The following is a 23,962-nucleotide window of genomic DNA, read 5'->3' on the forward strand; positions in this document are numbered from 1 at the left end:
CATAACACTCACAATTAAAGCAATAGCAATACAAACCCCATTTGTTTTAAAAAACAGGGGCGATCCGATGTGCTTTGAAAAGATAAAAAGGTACTGCTCTACATCTGATGCCAGACGTTTTTTTTTCTAAAGGGAGTATAAACGTGGTGATTTGTCTACTAAGGTGATTTTAAATTCTAGGAAAAGATGACTGTATTTTTGGTGACGACATTTACATGTATTAGAACATATCGATTCTCGTTTGTGAAACAGATATCTCACAATGCTCAATACATGTTTGCGTCCGTTTCATATTTTTGATGGGATGATTTTAACTTCATCCTTTTTGTAATTGTAAGCAGCAATAGACATCATGCTAGGAATATTATATCAATTTGGAGATTAAACTCTATGCATGCGCTGCTGAAATATTGATTAATGGATACAATTTGGAAGCTAAAATCATCTCTTCTGATGTAAAGTTTTGTTATCCACTGAACCGACAATCGGAGGGTATTTTATACATGAAAAAAGCATTTGAAACTGACAAAAAGAAAACAGGTAAATCGTCCATACGTTTAAATTAACAAATGCAAATTTGGTACCATCGGTTCACCTTTCTTATGATTCTCACACACAAAATGTTATGCATACATAGTAGTAAAATATCTATTTAGTTCGTCGTTGATAAGATGTGTTTTGTTATTCTGATCTGCATGACCGATTGTTGCTTCTTACTTAAAAGCAAAGACTCTAAAATACGCAAAATCCGGTTTACAGGAAGATCATACTGCTCCGGAATGCATTTATATATATGATATATGAGTAAAGGTGTCTAGCAAGATTATGTAAGGTAGACGAATGATCGAAGTATTTTACAGTATACACTTATTAATATATCCACGTGATTGAAAAGGTAACTTTGTTTTGAGTAAACTGAAATGATATCATCGTTACCAATTGCAATTTAACAAGTAGATTTAGTTAAGAAAATATGTAGCATACCTGAGAAACCACTGTAAAGTTATTCAACTTCCTTATGTGTAATCCTTTGTAAACACGAAATCATGAACAATCGACTTGACCTGTTTGACTTTTATTTCATTTAACATGTTCAAGATATTCTTCCATGTTTTGTGGCTGTAAGTTATAAAGGAGATTATAATGATTGACAAATTCTGGATAGTTCTAATTGTGATAAATATAAAATGTGTGAATGGTAATGGTAAGTTAATAATATTTATTTATTATGAATTCAATATGATATTGTACAAAAAATGTTACCTTATCAAATATAACATGTATTATACCTTATCTTTCTTCATAATGCTAAGGATATATGTGAAATAATTATAAGAAATAGTTTACGAACATTTTTAAAGTATGTTTCGAAGTATTGCTCACTTTAGTGAAAATATTCAGGTTGATACTTGATTATAATTTTTTGATACTAGGTTTTTTTTTACTTGTTTTCAATAACTTACTGATAAATACATGAATATGTTTCTTTTATATGAAATGATTCTAAAAATGTCTATGTTTGTTTGAATAAGGATAAAGGATAACATAAAGGTTTTAATCACAATAATATCAGGGATAATACAAGGTGTATTCTAAATCAATGACAATATATACGGAAACATTATTTTCTATTATAATTATATGAACAATTGATAATAGATTGTAAGTCATGTTCATGAACTACAAAATGATTATAAATAAACTCATCATAGATACCAGAATTGAAACTTTTTATTTGCGCAAGACGCGCGTTTTGTCTATTAAAAGACGCATCAGTGACGCTCGATTCAAAAAAGTTAAAAAGCCCAAATAAAGTACGAAGTTGAAGAGCATTGAGGATAAAAAATTCCTAAAAGTATTGCCAAATAAAGCCAAGTTAATCAATTCCTGAGGTAGAAATGGTTAAGTATTTCAAAATTCAAAGTTTTGTAAACAGTTAAAGCCTGTACCAAGTCAGGAATATTGCTATTTGATTGGGGATTTTCCGTTTTGAATTTTCCTCGGAGTTCAGTATTTTTATGATTTTACTAAAATTTTTAATTCATAATTATGACCATATCAATGATATTTCATGACTGCTGGGTTGGTGATACACTCGGGGAATAAAAACTCCACCAGCAGTGGCTATCATTACTATCTTTAATCCTCATGACATCACATCATCGTTTGTTGCAATTAAGAATTGCTTTTCCTATAATTGATATGTTTATTACTACTTACTGATGCATGTATGTATTGCTACATCACCTTGATCACATATCATAAGGAATCAACTGCCCTCAATTAACCATGATTTAGGATTACTTATTTGTGTTTGTACTGTTAAAATATAAAAAAAATATCATAATAGTCTCAACAAGATTTGTACTAAGGATGACTCTTGGCGTACGCCACCAGTTTAAATAATTACACATACGTTAAAGATATAAATATGCCTAATTGGTTGTTTGGGTAAAGGATAAATGATAATATAAAGGTTTTTTATCCACAAAAAAAAACCAAAGGATAATACAAGGTGTATTCGAAATGATGATAATTATATACGGAAATGTTTCGTCCTTTTATAAATAACTGAACAATTGATAATTGTCTGTCATATTCTTGAACTACGAAAAAGAATATAAATCACTTATTTGAGTATTCGCTATATTTTGATTACATCATAAAATGATTTGTGGCAACAACGAATGGAATGTTTATTTCTTTTCCCTCATTTTCTGATGCATACCTGTATGGCTACATCATCTTGATCCCAGTTAATAAAAAAATCAACTGTCCTCAGTAACCAGATGTTATGATTACTTAAATGTGTATGCAATGATAAAATAAAGATCTTATATTAATTAACTACTCTGTAATTGGACTTAATATGATGAAAAATGTATATGCAATACAAAAGTGTCAACTTGGCCAATACAGAATAACTTGGCCAATATTGATTTTTTTTTGTATTGGCCGAGTTCTGATCCGGCCAATACAGGATTTCGGAACGTCTCGGATTTTTACATCGAAAGTCATGATAATAAACACAAACGTAGGGTAAACAGTCGTTTGGAGGACGCAGTTTCATTTACTCACCAGAAATATGCCGAAACGTTCAGTGTGTCATACATTTCAGGCTGGAGACGGTCACATTCATTTAACAAAGCATTTTGTAAGCAGACAATTAGCTTATTTCAGGTGTGGGTAAAGAGTAGATTATCACAACCTTGAAAGTTCATTTCTTGTCGACTTCAGGCTCAGGTACAAATCTATTTACAATTTACTTTCGCTTTTCGCGTATTGTTAAAAGTAGTGTGATTTATTTTTTAACCCGAACCAGTCATATGAATTGTTGATGGATGACCTGTAATTGTACAAGTGTTCGTTCTTCTGTCAGTTGGTTTATGGATAGTTGTATGATTTTTAACTCCGACTTTTATTATTTCTAAATAATCTTTTAGTTTCTGCATTGTTGTGCAATGGTAGTAACTTTCCAATTATTATGTATGTGTTACGTCGACATATGAACTCTTACACTTTATAGCAAGTGGAAAGGGTAAAATAATTAATCATAAAAAAATGTATAAGACCCATGGAAGCAGCACCATTCATTTGATATTGCTGCTAATAAAAGGGAACTCATATTTGGATAGTTCCACTTCAAGGTAACAAATGTAAATTTATTTTGAAATGAAATTAAAAAAGTTAACACTGTAGTTATTTAATAATATACTCCGTGTATACCTTACAACAAAATTATTCTTATTTACGTGTGTATGTTATTTCATTAGGCGGCATTTGTTCTAAGGTTATGGTTGTCTTTCTGATATTGTTTTACATCTTGCCCCCTTGTTTTATTAATTTTGATTTTAAATTTTGTCATAGATCAAATTATTCGTTCAGTTTATGTTCACTTGTGTTTTGTTAATATGTCTTGATTGATTTAAACCATTTCAGTTTATATTTTACAGTGTGTCTTTCTATGTTGTTATGTTACACTTTTGTTTATGTAAGGGTGAAGGTTGGTGCCTATTAAAATGTTTAAACCCGCTGCATTTGTTTGAACTTTTCCTCAGTCAGGACCCTGATGTTCAGTGGTTGTAATTTGTTGATGTGGTTTAGAGTTGTTTTTCGATTCTCCTTTTTTTATAGGCTCTGTGTTGAAGACCGCACTTTGACCTATAATAACTTACTTTTACAAATTGTGACCTGGATGAAAGAGTTGTCTCATTTGCACTCATACCACATCTTCTGATATCTATAGAACGTTGGTTTACCTGTTTGAATGGTTTAACACTATTCAACTTTGGCGCCCATTTTAGCTTGCTGTTCAGTGTGAATTAATGCTCCGTGTTGAAGGCCATTCTTTGACCTATAATTGTTTACTTTGATGGAGAGTTGTTTCATTGGCACTCAAAACACATCTTCTTCTATCTATTCAAGCTATTAGTTTATCCAGAAAATTTGTTGATCTATTATTTGAGAAGACTCACATCCAGAATTCTGTCTTCTTTCTATACCCCATACCGCAACGTAATCCAGTTCCATAATATTAACATTTCTTCGCGCATTTTAAAACATACTTTGAAAAAAAACATGAATTGGGCCAAATAGTTATTCAATAAAGACAATCATTACAGGATGCATTAAATCATTCACTCCCGATTCTTATGGTAAAGCAATGTGTTTACATGTATGTATTGAAATAGAGAAAACTTGAATACAAAATCTACATGTATTTCTAGTTAATGATAACTTAAAAAGTAAGAATAACAAAATGTATAAATAGTATCTTTTTTCATCATATTAAATGTATAACATTTAGATAAAGTATTTATTTATTCAAGCAAAATATGCTCAAGCTTATCACATAGAGAGAAAAACCTGGACAGCTGCATCTGATGAATGTGACAGTAAAGAAATAGAGTTTGACGAAAACGTGTTGATGAAAACTGACGTGCTGTGGGATAAGGAATTCTGGATTGGCATGGTCATTTACCGTGTTACTTCACCATGGATTGAAGTTCTTGGTACGTGAAAGAGTACATTTGATTGCAGATCTAAATGATAATGCATTATTTTTCAATTTATTAAATGCTACCTCCAAAGTTTAAGATGAAAAAAAAAAATTAGTAGGTTATCCGCCATCCAATGGCATCCGTCATATAAGGTCATGCGTTCAATAATAGAGAAAATAAAATTATGTTAGCAAATGATCTCGTTAAAACTGGTCATAAGGTATATAAATTATCAAAAATCAATTCAATTCTTTATTAGAATTTATTTCAACACTTGAAAAGCGATAGTTCCTTGTCATTTGATTTTTAATCAAACGAAGTATTAGCAGTACGTGATATAGTTCTTAAAAAGTAAAATCACAAAAATGCCGAACTCCGAGAAAAATTCAAGACCCTAAATATTAAGGCTTTTCTAAATCAGGAATAGATTGCCTTAGCTGTATTTTGCAAATCTTTATTGAATTTGTGGGCCTCAATGCTCTTCAACTTCGTACTTTATTTGGCCTTTTTTACTTTTATTATTCGAGCGTCACTGATGAGTATTTTGTAGACGAAACCCGCGTCTGACGCCAATACAAAATTGTAATCCTGGTATCTATGATAAATTTATTATCAAATGGCAAAATTAAAAACTCAAACGCAACAAACAAATGGATAACAAAGGTTTTGTTCCTGACTCGGTACAGACTTTTTATGTAGAAAATTGTGAATCAAACCTGGTTTTATAGCTAGCTAATCTTCTCACATGCATAACAAACGCATAGAATGCCTTTATATTGACAGCGATATGTGAAAAACACAAACCGACATAGTAGGAAAACATGTCAAATAGGGGTACAACAGTCAACATTGTGTTATACTCTTAAATAAACAAATATGTAGCAAAGAAACACAAAAGGGCATATAGACAAATCACATAAGCAAAACTGAAAGACAAATTACAAAATTTGACCATAGCACGATAACACAATGAAGGGATGTACAAGTACCGAGCCACGACAAACGGATATCACAAATAGTACACTAAACAGTAAAATTAATATTCAAAAAGACAAATAAAAGAATACTGCAACACGTTATTAAGATGTTATACAATGTCAGTACCCAGAATCTATACTGTAAGACCATCGTGTATTATTTGTGAAGTCAATACGGAATATTTATCAACAAGGTCTTGGTATCTTCCGATGACCTTTTTTCAGAAGAAGGACGAGTTATTCTTTGACATACCCCTGGTTCTTCAACTTTCTGCTCACACATTGGTGACGTTCTACACAGTCTTATTAGCAGCTGCAAGCTCTTGCATACCGAATAAGTTAAATAAATTAAAAGAGGTCGACAAGGAGAGGCGCTCAATTAAGACATGTCATAATAAAAATGCAATATCATATCATTAAATGCTTTGTTACAAGCATACACTTCTCGTGGTGTTCATGTTTTTTTAACGGAATTATCTTTGTTACGTTTTTTTGTAAACAGGTTGCTCTGCGGTGCCAGACGGAGAGGAAGTTAAAAAGAGCCCTTCAATTGTGTTATGCCAAAACCAATGTCAATCGTATCAGTTCTTTGGTTACAGTGTAAGTTTTTCTATAAATGTAATTTCTAGTTACTTATTTCATATTTGATTCCAATACTATCATACTATGTAACCGACCAAAAGAAATAAGACGAAGAATTGCAAAACAAACAAAAACGTATAAATACCTTTATGAAAAAATAAATAAAAAATTAAACAATTGCTTATTCATAATACCCTTTTGAACCTTGGTATTTGTGAGCTTTAAAGACATTTTACAAAAGGCAAGAAATTATTTCATCAGATTATTAGTCCCCAATCGACGAAGTCGAAGGGGACTTTAGGTTTGCACTCCGTCTGTCTGTTTGTCTGTCTGTCAGTTTTCAACACTTTTTCTCATCATGGTTGAAGATATCGATTTAATATTTGGTGTATTGTTTTATCATGACAAGTTACAGATCAAGTTCGAATGTTGTTCCGGTCTGATGATTTTGTGCAGAGTTATGATCCTTTCACTAAGAAAATTCACTAAAATAATTAGTTTTCCGCACTTTTTTTTTGTCATTCTTGAATATATCATGACAAGTTACAGTTCAAGTTTGAATTTAGTTTTGGTCTGATGATTTTGGTCCTTGGACTTACGAAATTCTCTTAAATAATCAGTTTTATTACTTTTTTTCGTCATATTTGAAGGTATTGACCTGTTATATAATTTACCATGTGTTTACACTATGACAAGTAATTTGATCCAATACAATTAATTTTTAACCGGTTGGGGACTAGTTTTTTTCATGCAATACTCACAGAATGCTTGTTCTATTTGAATCTCAGCCACTGCAAGTATTGGAAATTAAAGTAGTTTTATCTGTGATAATTACCGAATATTAACGCCTGCATTTTAAGTATCATATTTATCAAAAATAAATTTGTCTGCATTATTCAAAACTCCAAGTAATGAACTTTGCTATTTCATTTAATGTTTGGATGGCAGGATCTATTACACATCTGTTATGATTTATTTGAAAATCAATTGGTTGCCATTACAACCATGTTTGGTGGAATCCGGGTCATGACACATTCAGCTCTGACAATACTTTTTCTGATAAAAAAAACTCAATGTTCGAAGGATGGTTGTTTTGCAAAGAGCAAACATATGATTACTTTCGTTCTCGTGTGTTTCGGAAAGATTCAAAGATATTTGCCATGAGTAGGCTGACTTGTTCTTCAGATCATTTCAAAGACTGGAGCAAATCATCGAATGGTCGTGATGCATGCATAACAGAGAAACTCATACAACTGATGCATCCGGTCATCTTTCGGAGGTCGTTAAATTCCCTCAGATATTATTTGTTACCTTGATTTATCTCTTCTTGGTCCATTTACGCGACTTTAACATCGCCTTAATTCATCAGCTTGTAAAGATCCAAGAATTAGCTTTAGACAGTGATATTAAAGATAATCATACAATTTAATCACAACTAAATATGCCTTTTATGGTGCAACCCACGCCATAAAGTTGAATTCCTTCGGTTGTGCAGAAAGTGAAAATTTGCATTCTTCTTCTAAATCGGGATATTTAATCTGATGTCTCATGTGATATCCTTTTCTTCTAACTGCTGTATATTACACACGATTTTGAATCTAGATTTTCAAAAATTGTGTGTAAATTTTTGTCTTATGAAAACAGTTTGTCCTTTCGTCAACATGACCAGAAAATCATAATAGGAGTAGCTGATATACGGAGAGAGTATACACTAAACATAGTTTCACAAAAATCTAATCATAGACATAGACAACCTTCCAAGCCGGTATCGGAAGATTTAACTGAATCTCACTGCACTATAAGTTATTTTCTTTACGAAATTGTGTTTTGGTCATGTGCATCTCAAGTATATCCTTTTTCTAAAAGTAACCTTAATCTTAACAGGTAATTTTCAGTCATTTTACAAAATTACATGATTAGTTTAGCCATTTCATCTAACATGTATAAAGCCTATGAAGCTTAGAAATTCTACAAATATCCGGAAAAATTAGGTTATTTAATAAAATGAGAAAAAATGGAAAATGCATGTAGCAGATATATATGTCTTTGTATAAATAATACTACAATGAATGCAGTAAAAAAATAATAAACTCATGCAATACTGTCACATTCTGCATTTGCCTGTCTCAATATAAATGTCTGTAATCCAGAGTTTATTTTGTGAATGGGGACAGCTATATATTCTTTCTTTTATTTATCAGAAAACAGGCCGTTACTTTTCTATCTGAATTTTTGGACATTTTGTATACCCAGGCCTGTTTTTATCTTTCTATATACAATATGTTTTTCTCATTCTTGAGTGTTGTATATGACGTTTTGTAGTTGTTCAAATCTTTGTCTTTTAATATATGATGGATAGTGGTCTAATTGACAATAGCATTTGATCAAATCTCCTTATCCTTATCTTTTAATTCATAATCGTAACATTACTATGTTCTCACTTCCGTTGTAAGAAGAAACTTATGTCTTAGCAATTAAATATCTTTCAAAACTTAAAATGCTTTTTAATGACTAATAATATCGTAAAGATTTAGTAATTTATTTTTTTAAATTTCAAAATTTAATTTTAAAAACTTTAATCTGGAATTTCAATTTTAAATATTTAAGCTCAAGTATTTAGGCTCGAATGATTTTTCTGGGCCATCCAGCATTTTCAGTACGATATTTCATTTACTTACAGGAGTCAACAGGAAACTGTTTTTGTCAACATTATGAAAGTAGCTGGTTCAATATAAGTGGTTGCATAGACAATAATGAATCGAAATATTCCTTTATTTATAAAGGTAAGTACTTTTAATTGTCAGATACACATCTTAACATGTTCACATACACTATTTCAGGACAATACAATAATCGCATTACCTGTAAATAATGAGTGGATTACAAAATATATCTATGATTAACATTTTATTCCAAGGCAAATGCATCCAAGTACAGCCATGTTTTCACAATTTACTTTATTTGTTGGACTGTGTATCCTTTGTTCACGTTTATTCTTACTCATTTGATTCATATATATTTTACTTTTATCTTCTCAGTAGATACACTGTTTTAATATTGATTCTGCCCAAGAATGTGTACTTTAATTTTTAACATTTATTCCACATTTAGCATACACTGGGCATGTTTCTGATAATGGCGATGGGAAATGTACGACTTTATTCTGTAGTACAGGTGCCAATGGATTGAAATCAGCTAATTGTAATGATTCTACAGATTTTGCAAGGACTAGCAGATGTAGTAAATATTCTTTAATATGTGAATAATTTGATTTTGCCATCACTATATATAATTTGCACAATTGGAATTTTCAATATGTCGTGAAAGACACCTTCCCCATAACAACCTGTGAGTTACAAATTTGACATGGGCTTATTTTTAACATTGTACTGCAACTTTCTATATATGTCTATGATCTGTTATCACTGACTAATAAGGATATAAGCATCTAAGTAGAATTCATAATTTGGAATTACTATTTTGAGAGTTTCAAATTCCAAACCTTTTTTATTAACGTAGTGATTCCAAAAAAAATGTTTCAAAGGACGTTTGTATTTTCTTTCATTGTGATGAGGATCTGCATAACTTTAAAAAGTACAATTAGGCAATTAAAAAGATACTTATAATAAAAACAAAAATAAGACAAACGAAATACGAAATAACGAACATGAACGGCACAACCCTTAAGTAGCGAACAGATGTCCATAGAAACATTCTACTTCAAATTAAATCTGCAATAAAAACGGAAGTGACAGTTAACACTTGGCGGTAATTTTTTGATCATTTTGATTTAATCACTTCAAGATGATGGATCTGAAGGCCAGTGGGCTGACTCGTATTCAACCAGCAGAAAAAAGTGCCTTGCAAGATTTCAGCTTTTACTTTCACCTGGAATGTATTGCCAGACGAACAATGCAGTCGAAGGGATACGTTTCTGGACAAACGTTTTTCGAGCGGAAACCGAAGCTAAGTTCACAAAAGGTAAAACAATAAATAATGTTATATTTTAGTTCGTGGTTTTTTTTCCTGGACTATAACCTTAATTAAATATAAATACATTAAAAGTTACATAACAAGAAACTTGAAATGTTTACATATATTGGTTTTATAAGTTGACGAAAAAGCCGGAGGTGTTTTGCACATTGTTTAAGGTAAGGTCTGCATAACCGAGCTCTAATAAGTATTTCCTTTCTCAATTCAGGAAAGAACTTTATGATAAAAATTAAAACAATCACCTAAAGACAACTGTATGGCATCATCATGAAATAAACTTATAATACATACCAGGACATTTTGTGCGCCAGACGCGTGTTTAGTATAAAAAAGAATCATCAGTTGCTCTAAACAAAAGTTGAAATGGCTTAAAAAAGCACGAAATTGAGGACATTGTGAACTCAAAATTCACTAATGCATTCTATCCTTGGAAATTCCCTTTTTTTGGAAAAAATAAAAGTTTTGTGAAATGTAATTCATAATTATGACCCTGTCAATGGTAATTATCAACAATAAAATGAAATATGTTTCATACATTTTATACCAAATAAATGTTCAAATGTTTCATGAGAAAAAGCAGAATGGTTTAAAAAAAAAATAGGTCGCTGCATCGATCATGCATAATAACCATTAAAACTATAGTAAAGATGTGCCTGTGCATTTTAACGGAAGGCATCACACAGCAAAAATCACTCAAGTTTGTATTTAGAATAAAAATTATGGAATGTTGCAGGTTTTCTTAACCATGCTTAACAAAAACGTGTTTTTCAAGTGAAAAAAACACCACATTTTCATTGTCTTATTTAAGACATTTTAAATATTAGGATAAGATAGAAAATGGCAAGGGGAAATGTATAAATTAACTCTCCAAATGAGCAAATGGATCTTCAACGTAGCGGAAAAAAATCCACACCCAGATTCGGGCTTCAACTGACCCCTTAACAATAATGTATATTAGTCCAGCGAAAGGGAAGCCACACTGCACTCCGAATCATCCGAAAGAATCAAAATTAAAAAAGCACAAAATATCTGTATCCCTTATATGTATCACGAAACGAACGTTTGTTTACAATTAGAAAAACAGATATTTTGAAAGAAAAATAAATTGATTTAATTAAAACCGAATTTTTATGATTCATCAAATTTAACGTCTGATACCCATTCAAATGTACACGGCATGGGATATTGTAGTTTAATATATAATGTACACTTTCAATTTAATATAAATATTGACTGAGTATATATTTTTTGCTGACACATGTTTACCAGTATATGTGTATTGTTGGAGAGGATCCTATTTAGTTGTGTCCAATTCCCTTGTTACACTTTAAAAGGACAGGATACTTAATCTATATGTTGGTAATGTTACTACATTAATCCATACTAAATAGATAAAGCTGGAAAACCATTTAATTATTTCCAGCCGAAGCAGGTACCAAACAACCACTATACTGTCTAGCAGGCTCATTTACGGAACAGAATACAAAAAGAGTGCTTAATTTGACCAGAAGAGATTGTTCTGACAAGTTACATTTTGCGTGCAGAATTGGTATATATGAATAACGTATTAGCTAATTCAATTGTTGTTAATTAAAACAGATCTTTGAACACTGGTATGGGTAACAGGTGCATTTCAATTCAAGTAGGAAGTATTAGTTATATTTTCTTCATTCTTCTGTCTATATCGTAAACGTGGATACGTGCATGCATTATAGCTGTTGTCATATCTAAGACGTGTCTATATTATTTGAAGTACCATATGAAATTATTATTACAACAATTCAATGCACCATAAACATGATAAAGATCGCTTTATTATTAGGCTAAACAGTTACATTTAATAGTAATACAAACGAAAATATGGTAATTGTTCTACAAAAACCTATTAGATGCCACTGTATTCCAGATACCTCTTCAACAACAACCGCAAAGCACAGTTTAGTTTCTGTAGAGATACCAGAGAAAGTTGAAAGCACGAAACTCATGTCTGCGGTACAAGGTGTCAAGCCTGGTATCAATGATGAGTTTATTTTTCATTTAAGTACCACGTTTTGTTTTTGACTTGGTCTTGCTGTTGAAAACTTTTATTTATATGCAATATTCATTTCTATTCGTATATCGAGTAAACTATGTGTACCAGAAGAAATATTTAATACTCATTATCTAGCCAGTACCTTAACGATAGAAAAAGTAAAAAATTTCCTGGGTAACAATGCACACAGACAAAGTGTTGTTTTCAGTCGTTTTCCCTAAAACCCTCCCAGAGCAATACTTCATCTATATATCTGAGTGTCACATTAAAAAACTCGGAAAATTAGTTTCATTTTTGAATTATAAATATCAGAAGTCCTTTAATATATCTAAAACATGTTCATATTATATGTAGTTCTGAGTACCATATGAAATTATTATTTCCATGATATTATTTTCTTCATTATATATATTGTTAAGATCAAAAGTTCAGAGTTTACTGTAAAGTCTTCGGTGTATTTCTTGCTTGAATCAGAATGATTAATTCCTAAATACGTATTTCGGGATTACAAGCAAGACATTTGTTTCCATTATTATCATTATTTACGAGAAAAAAAACAATGTAAGCAGAAGATTATGTCGATCTGTCAATTTAGCAGTTGTAATATTCTTGTAGAGTGTATAAAATAAAATGTTTTGATATTATTGTATATTATTACATTGGTTGCAATGAATTACATTGATTTCCCAGTTAGATAAAAACCGAAAATTCCACATGTGAAATAAACGTGGTTATTTCACTCTCTGACGTCATACAACAATAGGCGTTGACAAGACGTCGATAACGTCGGATCGAAATAAATTGTGAATGCGTAGAAAAAATATAGTTCCTTACATTTTCTACACTAAATTCATAAAAAAGCCACTTGTCAATGTTATAAAAAGAATAACTAATCAAAGAATTAAAATATCGAAAAATATTCAACTCGTGACCGAACAACACTGATAATTAACTCATGCGCTACGCGCATTCGTGAATTAATGTGTTGTTTGGTCACTTGTTGAATATTTTTCTCTATTTTAATTCTTCGATTAGTTCTTCTATAATTATTGAATTATGATTTTGTGTAACGATTTTATAGAAGATCTTTCGACATGATAACAAACTACATCTTATCAAATCCACCGATTGTGTATACCTCATCACAATATTTTTTATACTATATCTGCAGCTGTAAAAAAAATTGTTCAACGAAATTATGGAAGAGGTTAAGATAAACTGATATATTAGTAGTCTGCGTATGTACTGTACTCTTAAACGATTTTTTTGCATTATGGTAACAAAAATAGATTCAGCACATGGTAATCATCCTTCTGGGTGTTAATACATAAGAAGAGACAGACGAATTTGTGATTTCATAAAAACAAAACAAAAACACCTTGTGATTCAGGTCAATGATGAAGAAAATATATACAGAGGCTAATTGATATTTTTACTGTGAATTCAAAGTTCTTTTGTAAAAATTTCGAAATACTAGTAATGATTTTGTATATCAAAACAATGATTGTAAATATATCAACATTAAACCATCAAAAGCTAAGAAATGGCATAACTCATACCTAATTATTTCAATATGGAATTAACTTATGCAACTGACTTAAGATAAGAACAAGGAACTTTCCCAATGGAATTTGAATTTTCTAAACATCCGGAATAAATTCATATTGGCTGCAGATCAGCGTTTGATATTTTTGTTTTAAACAGAATTTGGCGATTAAGGTTCCTGAGATAATCTATTTAATAAGATTTTTTCCCATTTTGAACATCTTGCAACCCCAAAAATATAGATCTGCAATACAACCGTCTTTCTTAAAATGTTGAGTGAATGCCATATGACACAAAACCAAGAAATTGCAGAATAAGGAAGACCCAAACAATCGTGTAATCCGTTTTTCATTTTGCGTTTTACTATTTCTTTTATGTATTTCCAATTTGAAGAAGATAATAGATGAGCACTAGATTCAAGGCAATTATCTGTCGATATAAAACATTCATTTAAGGAATGACTTTAATATTTTTTCTGTCTATGAAAAAATAACATCAAAAATGTGGTGCACACTGAATAACCCGTTTAATTACATTTTAAACCGGCGTAAATCATGAAAAAAACGTTGATGACGTCACGGTCATATGACAAAATTATGTCTATGAGATGATAAACAAAACACTGTCAGCCATTCAGAAGACACGTTACAACCAAAATTAAATTATTAACATATCAACACAGTACAATCAAGTTAGAAAATAAAACTGCAGCAATAACTGATAGAACACACCACTATGTAAACCAAAAGTAAAAACCCCTAATTTTATGAACACATTATTTTAAACAGAATAAAGCATGCGGTGTACATATTATAGTTGCATATGAAATGTTTTAAAAAATTATTGAATTGTATAACAATGTTTTTGATATTTTCTAAAGGTACAGACTCTTGTACAACTCAAATCATAATTGCCACACAGAAAATAAAGAAAGATTCCAGCGGTAGTTTTGATATAGGTACATGTTGTGTTTTTAAATCTGATTTTTTTCAGCTATTTAGCATGATTGTGTCCTTCATTTATCTCAGCTTTTTGTCTAAAATTAGATGTTATAACAGAAAGACGAAAAACTAAAGGAATAATCAAACTCAGAAGTCGAAAACGAAATGACAATGTCATGCAAAATCTAAAATCAAGCAAAACGACAAGCAGATGTGCACAAAACACAGCATAAAACATTGAATGCTGAGTAATACCCACCAAAACAGGTTGCTGTATACAAAAAGGACGATTGGTATATTATATTTAAGTGCTTATTACAGTTTATCACTAGCTATAGTACTCCGGTTTTATTTTCAACTCAACGAATAAAATCCATAACTACCAAATATCGTCCAGCATGACTTATTATTTTAGAAATACAAAATTTATCAATCCCTCTCTGAAGTGAGAATTACAGAGTTTATACTCCATAAGACGTTATACTATGATTGCCGATGACACAAAGTTTATAAGAACACTTTTTCGTCTAAATGTTGTATTTGTATCGGGTATAAGTAAAACATATTGTTCACATCTGTATCATATGTGTTGTCTGTATTCGTTAGGCCCAGTTATTGGTGGCATTGTAGCTGCAGTAATACTTGTAGCTGTTTTGCTTGTGGTGATTTCATGCAAAATAAGGTAAGAATAAATTTGTGCTCTGTGTTTGAAAGTTATTTAATTTTCGTGTGCATTTTGTATCACACCATAAATCGAAATTTTATATTGAGAAATGTATCCATTGCTTTTTCATTTGACGCTATGATAATTATAAGGAAATTAGCTTGATGGTCTTACACACATTTTAACTATCGACCTGCATACATTTTTTTTACCGCTGTAGACTTGCAGTACTGGTCCGGAATTCATTTACAAAAAGACTCCTGAAATAACCGGAGTTGACTTTCTACAAAACATTTTTAGATTTAATGAACAGTGTAGCAGTTCAATTTAATACTTTCCTTGAAGAAATTGACAAACTTTCTCGATCTTTTGTATAAATACTTTTGTGGCATTCTTCAATACTAGAGGCATAGATCATTTTTTTTTAGTAGCCAGTTAATGTATAAGTTAGTTATGATGCATACTCTTTTTAATGCTAATCATCCTTATTTTCAATGTATGTTACCATTTACTAAAAGGTGCAAACAAAGAGCTAGGATACATCATGTACCCTTGTATTCACGTATCAATATCCTAAAAATGTGCATCGTAGCAAAATCAATTATTCAGTTGATTTAACACTGCATGTTTACGTATTTCATAAATATATCTCTTGTTAATTCATCTCAAAACTAAACGTTAGACCTTAACAATTTAAAAAACAAATGTGCAGGCAAAAACCTCACAATACCAGAGGACGATAACACCAGCTGCCACACACCTTTATTTTGTGGGGACAATTGTTAAGCTGCACAGGCTTTAGTTTTCTTCGTAGTGTTTTTTGAACTTGTTTGCCTTTTCATTGTAGTATGTTTTTCTCATATTGCTTGCAGTTTTTTCTCGACTTATGAGTTTTGATTGTCCTCTTGGTATATGTTGCCTCCTTTTTAGAATGAAATAATGCTGTCAATTATAAGTTTTAGAATAATTGCTGTACAACCAGTATCCAATGTTGTGAATTATCAGAACATAACTAAATAATATAATACGGATTTTTATATAGCGTCGTAAATACTAACACACAGTTTAAAATGTGAATGATTCAAATACCACTTTACAGAAATTCTATACTCACTATTACATTTTGTTTGTATCTTATAGTAATTTAGTCTCTAATATCTAAGTAAAGAAACTATTTATTGTGCTTGTTTTACATTTATACTTATATTTTTATGGATCATTTTGCAGTAAGAGTTTTGCTCAGTCGATGGTCGTACGGTGATCTTTAGTGCTTACATTCTGTTTTTTCGTACATCCGCATTGTTTGGGCTCTTGTGGATCGAGATCTCATTTTTAATCATACCAAATCTCCTCATTTTATATTTCTTAGATTTTGTTGTTTGTTTACCATTGCCTACTACATGTAATAATTTTGGTAGTATCTAGTCCGCGCGTTGATTTCAAATAAAGAATAGTTACTGGCAAAACAGTAGTATCTGCCTGATTTTAAGCAAACTCTCTAGACTTTATAAATATCTAAATAAGTGCTTGAATCATAGACGGAATGTAGCTTATTGCCTCTAGGTCAAATTTTTTAAATGTCTAGGTAATTTTTGCATAAGATAGCTGTTCTTGGCTTCCTAATTGTGAGCTTTTCATTTCTAAACCAAGAGTTCCAAATGGTGAAGTTGAAATCATCACTTCGTAAATTTTACGGACGGCATTGGTTGAAGTTTTGGAATATCCGTTTCACAGATCATATCGGATATGTTCCTTATGTCGTAACTACAATCCCGTTCCCTTTTAACGAATGTGACCTACCGAGTTATACTATATACCAGCTTTGTAATAACATGAGCAACACAACGGGTGCCATATGTGGAGCAGGATCTGCCAACACTTCTGGAGCACCTGAGATCACCCCAAGTTTTTTTGGGGTTCGTGTTACTGTTGATCACCTATTTGTGACATTTTTGCCTATTGTGTCTGTTTGTTTTGTTCACACATCATTGTCAATATAAAGAAATTTGATGCGACTGTCATACAAGTGAGATGTTTAGCTAGCTTTAAAACCATGTTAAAACAACCATTTTCTACATAAGAAAATGCCTGTACCAAATAAGGAATATGACAGTTGTTATCCATTCGTTTGATGTGTTTGAGATTTTGATTTTGCCGTTTGATTAGGGACTTTCCGTTTTGAATTTTCCTCGGAGTCCAATATTTTTGTGACTTTACTTTTTTGATGGTATGTAGTTATAGAAAAAAACGTTTCTTTCTGAAATTACTTGAATATATCTTACAGATTATCTTGAGTATGCCAACTGGGCATATATTTTATATGTATCCAAATCGTGTGGTTTATATAGATCAGGGGTCAAGCCCGACTTGTTTTAAGTGTTTGCCCCAATTTTTTGTAGTTCATTAATGGAGTTTGAAGGGGTTAAAATGGTTACAATATGGTTTTTAATTGTTCCTGTCCTTTTATACTGCCTTGAAAGTATAGTTTTTGATTAGTTATATTGTTTTGAATGATAAATCCAGTATTTCATTATCATTTGTAACATATTGATAAAAGAAAGGATTCAGTACTAATGATTCAAGTTACTATGGTTTTTATATCTAAAAAAGAAAATGTATTTTGTCAAACAATAATGCAGCTCGGGGAGTATAAGTGGGCTTTTTACAAGTTATTTCTGGTATATTATGTTTCTCTAAGATATAGAAATTAGATTGCCCATTTGGTAACTTCTCACTGTTTGCACAGATATAAACAGATTTAGATGATGTTTTCAGGTCATGTGGATTTTTCAAAACGACCAGTATGGATAAACAAGAAGTTCCATTTTCAACAGCAGTATGTGAGCATTCACAAAATTTAGAAGTGAGAACAAGTGTGTCATCGACATCTAACGAATCATATGGCTTAGCTTCAATCAATTCTACCCACACATATGCAGTCGTCAACAAAATAAAAAAAGACGGACTCCAAACAACTGAGCACACTTATACTGAAACATCATACGGTGAATATGATCGATTAAACGGGGTATCGAAACGGCGAACAGATTCAAAGGAAAATTTATATGACAGCAATGCAGGGATTCGTAACGAAAATGATCCAACTTACGACAGTTCCAACCATGGAGGAAGAAAGCTTCAATTTGATAACGATGTTTATGATCATACAGACACAGTATCAACAGACTTAAGTGACTACGGTTATTCGTCAACTCTCAAATCAGAAAATAGATATGCACTTGGTGTATACGATAAAGCAGTCTAGCGGCAACAGTTTATTTCCTGAGAAGGGTTACTGGTAATGCAATACTGTGGAATGTGAGCACAATAATATATTTGATATTATAGATTTGTTTGTAACCCCAATTTCATGAAGTGTCTGATGTAGGAATTTTATATCTAATCCAGGTTAATTGCGCTCTTTTCATTAAATAGTCATCAACCTTACAGTCACCTTAAATATTTCATCATCATCATAACTATTTTAAAGAAATTCAGATAAAAAATAGAAAAGTGAATATTTTCATTTTTTTAAGTTATTTGTAGATAAATGATATAAATCATGCTTGGAGTTTTATTTATCTTATGAAGAGATAACATTGTCTTAATTTACATTCCAGCAAAAAAACACTACACATATCACTAAAATTAAAGTCACTCCAGTTGGAAGAAAATACATACGAAAAATATTATAAATTGTATCCAATAGACTGACCTGTTTAAGTATTGTATACTAGTATGTAAATAGTATTAACATAATTTACTTTTTAATCGTATTCGCAATATATGAATGTCTTCAATTTCAATTTTATCAACATAATCTTGTTAAACAATAGCTGCTGCGGAAAATATGGGATTTTTATCGTTTCATACAAGTGAAACCACAAAATACAAACGAAAATTAATTTTTGAAACACAATTTGTGGCGTATTTAGCTTTTTCACATTGGTCTCTGATTGCGGTTTATCTCTTTCTGCATCTAATCGTCCATACTAAGTGGACTGTGGCCATACGCAGACAATTGTATAAGCATCTTGTTCCTTATGTCGTAACTACAATCTACTTCCCTTTTCACGAATGCGACCTACCGAATTAGACTATTTACCGGGTTTGTAATAACATAAGCAACACGACGGGTGCCACATGTGGAGCAGGATCTGCTTACCATTCCGGAGCACCTGAGATCACCCCAGTTTTTGGTGGGGTTCGTGTTGCTTAGTCTTTAGTTTTCTATATTGTGTCTTGTGTACTATTATTTGTCTGTTTGTCTTTTTCTTTTTTTAACAATGGCGTTGTCAGTTTATTTTTTATCTATGAGTTTGACTGTCCCTGTGGTATCTAACGGCCCCTTTGTGTGTTCTACAAGAAATTAAGAAAATATGTGAGCGTCAATAGTGGTCATATCAATAACAGTACTTATCAGTATGACTATCAAAAAAAATAATCCACGGAATACTTATTGCAAAAAGACGCATAGCGACTGTTTGCGTCTATAAATGATTTTCGAATGATCGCAATAAATCTGTCATCGTGTTATTTTGTCTCATAATGGCCGCCAAAATCATAATGACGCGCATAATATCTTAGAATAGTGAATTCAACGTTATTTCGAATAACTCGGAGATATATATTCAAAGTAAAATCACAAAAATACTGAACTCCGAGGTAAATTCAATCGGAAAGTCCCTAATCACATGGCAAAATCAAATGACAAAACACATCAAACGAATGGACAACAACTGTCATATTCCTGACTTGGTACAGGCATTTTCAAATGTAGAAAATGGTGGATTGAACCTGGTTTTATAGCGCTAAACCTCTCACTTGTACGACAGTCTTATCAAATTCCGTTATATTTACAACGATGCGTGAACAAAACAGACATTATAAATAAAATAGTCAAAATATGGGTACAGCAGTCATCACTGTGTTACAATATCAAAACAAACAATTATTTACAAAAAAGCACAAAAGCATCTATCAAATTAAAAACCACATTCATTGCTTCGCGTGTCTGACGTCAGAAAATGTAAACGTCACATAAGAAAAAAGTTTGTCATTCAATGTTTATTCAAAACAATTTTATAATTTCACATGGGGAATGTTGGTATACAGGGTTAAAAAATCAAAAGTTATGTTAGAATTAATTTCAGAAATAGACCGAGATTTAAAATTGTCCAGAAGTACTTTAGAATTTTTAAGAATCCACATATGGTTAATACCACTACGCGAGTAAAATAAATTTGTCGTTTGTCTTTTAAAGTATTTTCAAATTTATAATAGAACAATAACATAATGACATATAATAGAACAATAACATAATGCCGGGATCTTTTAAAGTACAGAGTCACGTTATAAGAACCACAGAAACACAAAAAGTCGCATATACAAAACACACCAGCAAAAATGAAAGATAATACAAACACATTGACGGGATGTATAAGTACCTAGCCACGTCAAATGGATATCACAGAAAACAAACCAAACAGTAAAAGTACTATTAATAATAGAACACAGACAAATGAAAGAACAATATTACACGTTGTTAAGATGATAAACAACGTCAGTATGCAGAATCTATACTTCAAGACCATCATGTATTATTTGTGAAGTTGATACGGAATATTTATCAACAAGGTCTTGGTACCTTCCGATGAACTTTTTTAGAAAAAGGACGAGACGTTCTTTGACATACCCCTGGCTCATCAACTTTCTGCTCAGACACTGGTGACGTTTTACAAAGTCTGAGTAGGAGCTGCAAGCTCTTGAATATCGAATAAGTTGGGAAATGTATATCCCATATGCAGGTGAAGTTGGTATATTGCTACTAAGGTGGGGGAAATTTATAATTTTAAAATTAAAATCGTCTCGTTTGTCATAGATTCTGGTACTGAGATGACTGTGTATGTCAAATTCGAGATGTAAGTCTAAAAATGAGGTGGAGGAAGCCGTGTCTGTTGTTTCTTTAATTTCTAGTTCTGGGGGATATATTAATGGAACCCAATCAGAAAAGTTCGGATTGTTAATGGAAAGAACATCATCAATATATCTAAAAGTGAAATTAAATAATCTGGCTTCTTTGATCTTCTTGTTTTTGACTAGTGTCTGAAGGAACTCCGATTCATATGAAAATAAGAAGAGGTCGGCAAGGAGAGGCGCACAGTTCGTTCCCATAGGAATGCCGACAATTTGTTGAAAAATTCTACCTCCAAATTCAACAAATATGTTGTCGATATGAAACTCTAGCATACTGATCACTTGTTCTTCTGTGTAGCATGTTTTACCCTTTTGTTCACTATTAACAAAATATGCCTTATGATATCCCAAAGTAATAAATTTATAGCGTATGCTACCATTTTTATGATGAAAGGCATTGTGGATTATTTCTTTCAAGCAGTTTTTCAATTTCACATGGGGAATGGTGGTATACAGGGTTGAAAAATCAAAAGTTTTGATAGAACTAATCTCAGAAAAAGACCGAGATTTAAAATGATCTAGAAGTTCTTTAGAATTATTAAGAATCCACATATGGTTAATACCACTACGCGAGTAAACAGTTTCACAGTATTTCTGAAGACCCTCTTTCACTGCGGACAGAATTTTAGTCAATCTAATGGACAATTCTTTAGTGGAACATGCAGATGAGCCGGCAATGTACCGTTGTTTGTAAGGAATTTTGTGGAGCTTAGGTATCCAATACAAAAAAGGTAAGTCCTCCGATTTGGTGTTCAATGTAATGTTCATTGAAGCCATGAAGGACTTATGATTTGCTAAAATCTCATCCTTGTCAAATGATATGTCTTTGTATGTGGGATTACCCGAGTGCTCATTTATTCCTAATTCTTTTACAAGACATTCGTAGTAATACGATTCACATATAAAGACAATATTATTTGAAGCTTTGTCCGCAGGAACAACAACATACTTATCATGAAGAGATGATAGACAATATTCAGATCTTGTTAGAAGGCTGATACATAAAATTTGAAATTAATGATTTTAATGGAAAATATCAAGTCTCCATTTGTTTGTAAATTGTAGTTTCCAATCGTCACACACTATAAGTTTCTTAATCTACAGCCAGATGTTTGGTTAAAAAGACCAGTAGTATTCTTCATGTTTATTGAAAGATAATAAATGTGATAAACTCTACAGTTTCAATTTAATATGTTAAAAGGCATCATTGATACAGCAAATATTGAAACCAAAGGATAACTCTTTCTTCTTTAAACTTATTGTCCTTGTTTGCAGCATGTTTTACACCAAGTCAAGTAGGCACAATTTAGCTAATATCAACGCTACTTATCTTGTAATTGCGCCTTACATTCGTATCATGTACTTGATAGTAATGTAATGGAAAACGTTGTTTCTGTTGTATTTAGACCCCTCTACCAAGACATTTGTTTTGCATGTACACGTATAAAAATTGCGGTTTTCATTCAACGCAATCATAGGTTTGAACGTTGTTTTCAATTTAGACTTGTTTATACTTTTTCGTCTGGGCTTGTATTATATTTGCCTTCGGGTTTGTATGGTTTGTATGATCCGTTAATCCTATTTTCACTTTTCAAAATTCAAGAGTCTATCCTAAATTGCGGTAAATTATATGGCCTTTCAAATACCGTTTCGATTCCTAACATCACTGAAGAAACATTAATTGTCGAAATCCAGATATGGTGTACTAATTTCTGCACCTTTTGTTTGCGGTTTACCATCTTTTCCGCAAGTTTTCTGTTTTCTGTTTGGTATTAAATTAATAATTAAGATCCATTTTGTTACATCTGGTGATCTGTTTATTTGGCAATCGCCAATGGCAGTCAGCAGGGTCAAGGAACATCCTGTGTTTGACCTGCTAGTTAATTGCATTTTGCTGAAATATACTTTTTCACTTTTTTTGTCTTTTGGAAAATGTTGTTTGTGCTGTATTTACGTGATTTAGACCCCTCTACAAAGAAATTTGTTTTGTATGTACACGTATAAAAATTGCGGTTTTTATCCAACGCAATCATAGGTTTGAACGTTGTTTTCAATTTAGAATTGTTTATACTTTTTCGTTTGGGCTTGTATTATATTTGCCTTCAAGTTTATATGATCCGTTCATCCTATTTTCACTTTTCAAAATTCAAGAATCTATCCTAAAGTGAGGTGAATTATATGGCCTTTCAATACCGTTTCGATTCCTAACATGACTGAAGAGACATTTATCGTCGAAATCCAGATATGGTGTA

The 23,962-nt window shown here is 31.6% G+C and overlaps 1 protein-coding gene across 1 annotated transcript; it reads left to right on the forward strand.

Annotated features, from left to right (window-relative positions):
• The first annotated feature begins 1,049 nt into the window (after nt 1-1,049).
• On the forward strand, nt 1,050-19,299 carry LOC127699907 (uncharacterized). Its single transcript, XM_052203298.1, has 10 exons — nt 1,050-1,204; nt 4,830-5,012; nt 6,480-6,577; nt 9,240-9,342; nt 9,671-9,799; nt 10,364-10,540; nt 11,976-12,101; nt 12,459-15,087; nt 15,677-15,752; nt 18,510-19,299. Exons 1-8 carry the CDS (start codon nt 1,144-1,146, stop codon nt 12,611-12,613), a joined length of 1,032 nt encoding a protein of 343 aa, XP_052059258.1. The 5' UTR covers nt 1,050-1,143; the 3' UTR covers nt 12,614-15,087; nt 15,677-15,752; nt 18,510-19,299.
• The last annotated feature ends 4,663 nt before the right edge of the window (nt 19,300-23,962 follow it).

This window comes from Mytilus californianus, unplaced genomic scaffold, assembly GCF_021869535.1.
Source record: "Mytilus californianus isolate M0D057914Y unplaced genomic scaffold, xbMytCali1.0.p SCAF_44, whole genome shotgun sequence".
NCBI lineage: Eukaryota > Metazoa > Mollusca > Bivalvia > Mytilida > Mytilidae > Mytilus > Mytilus californianus.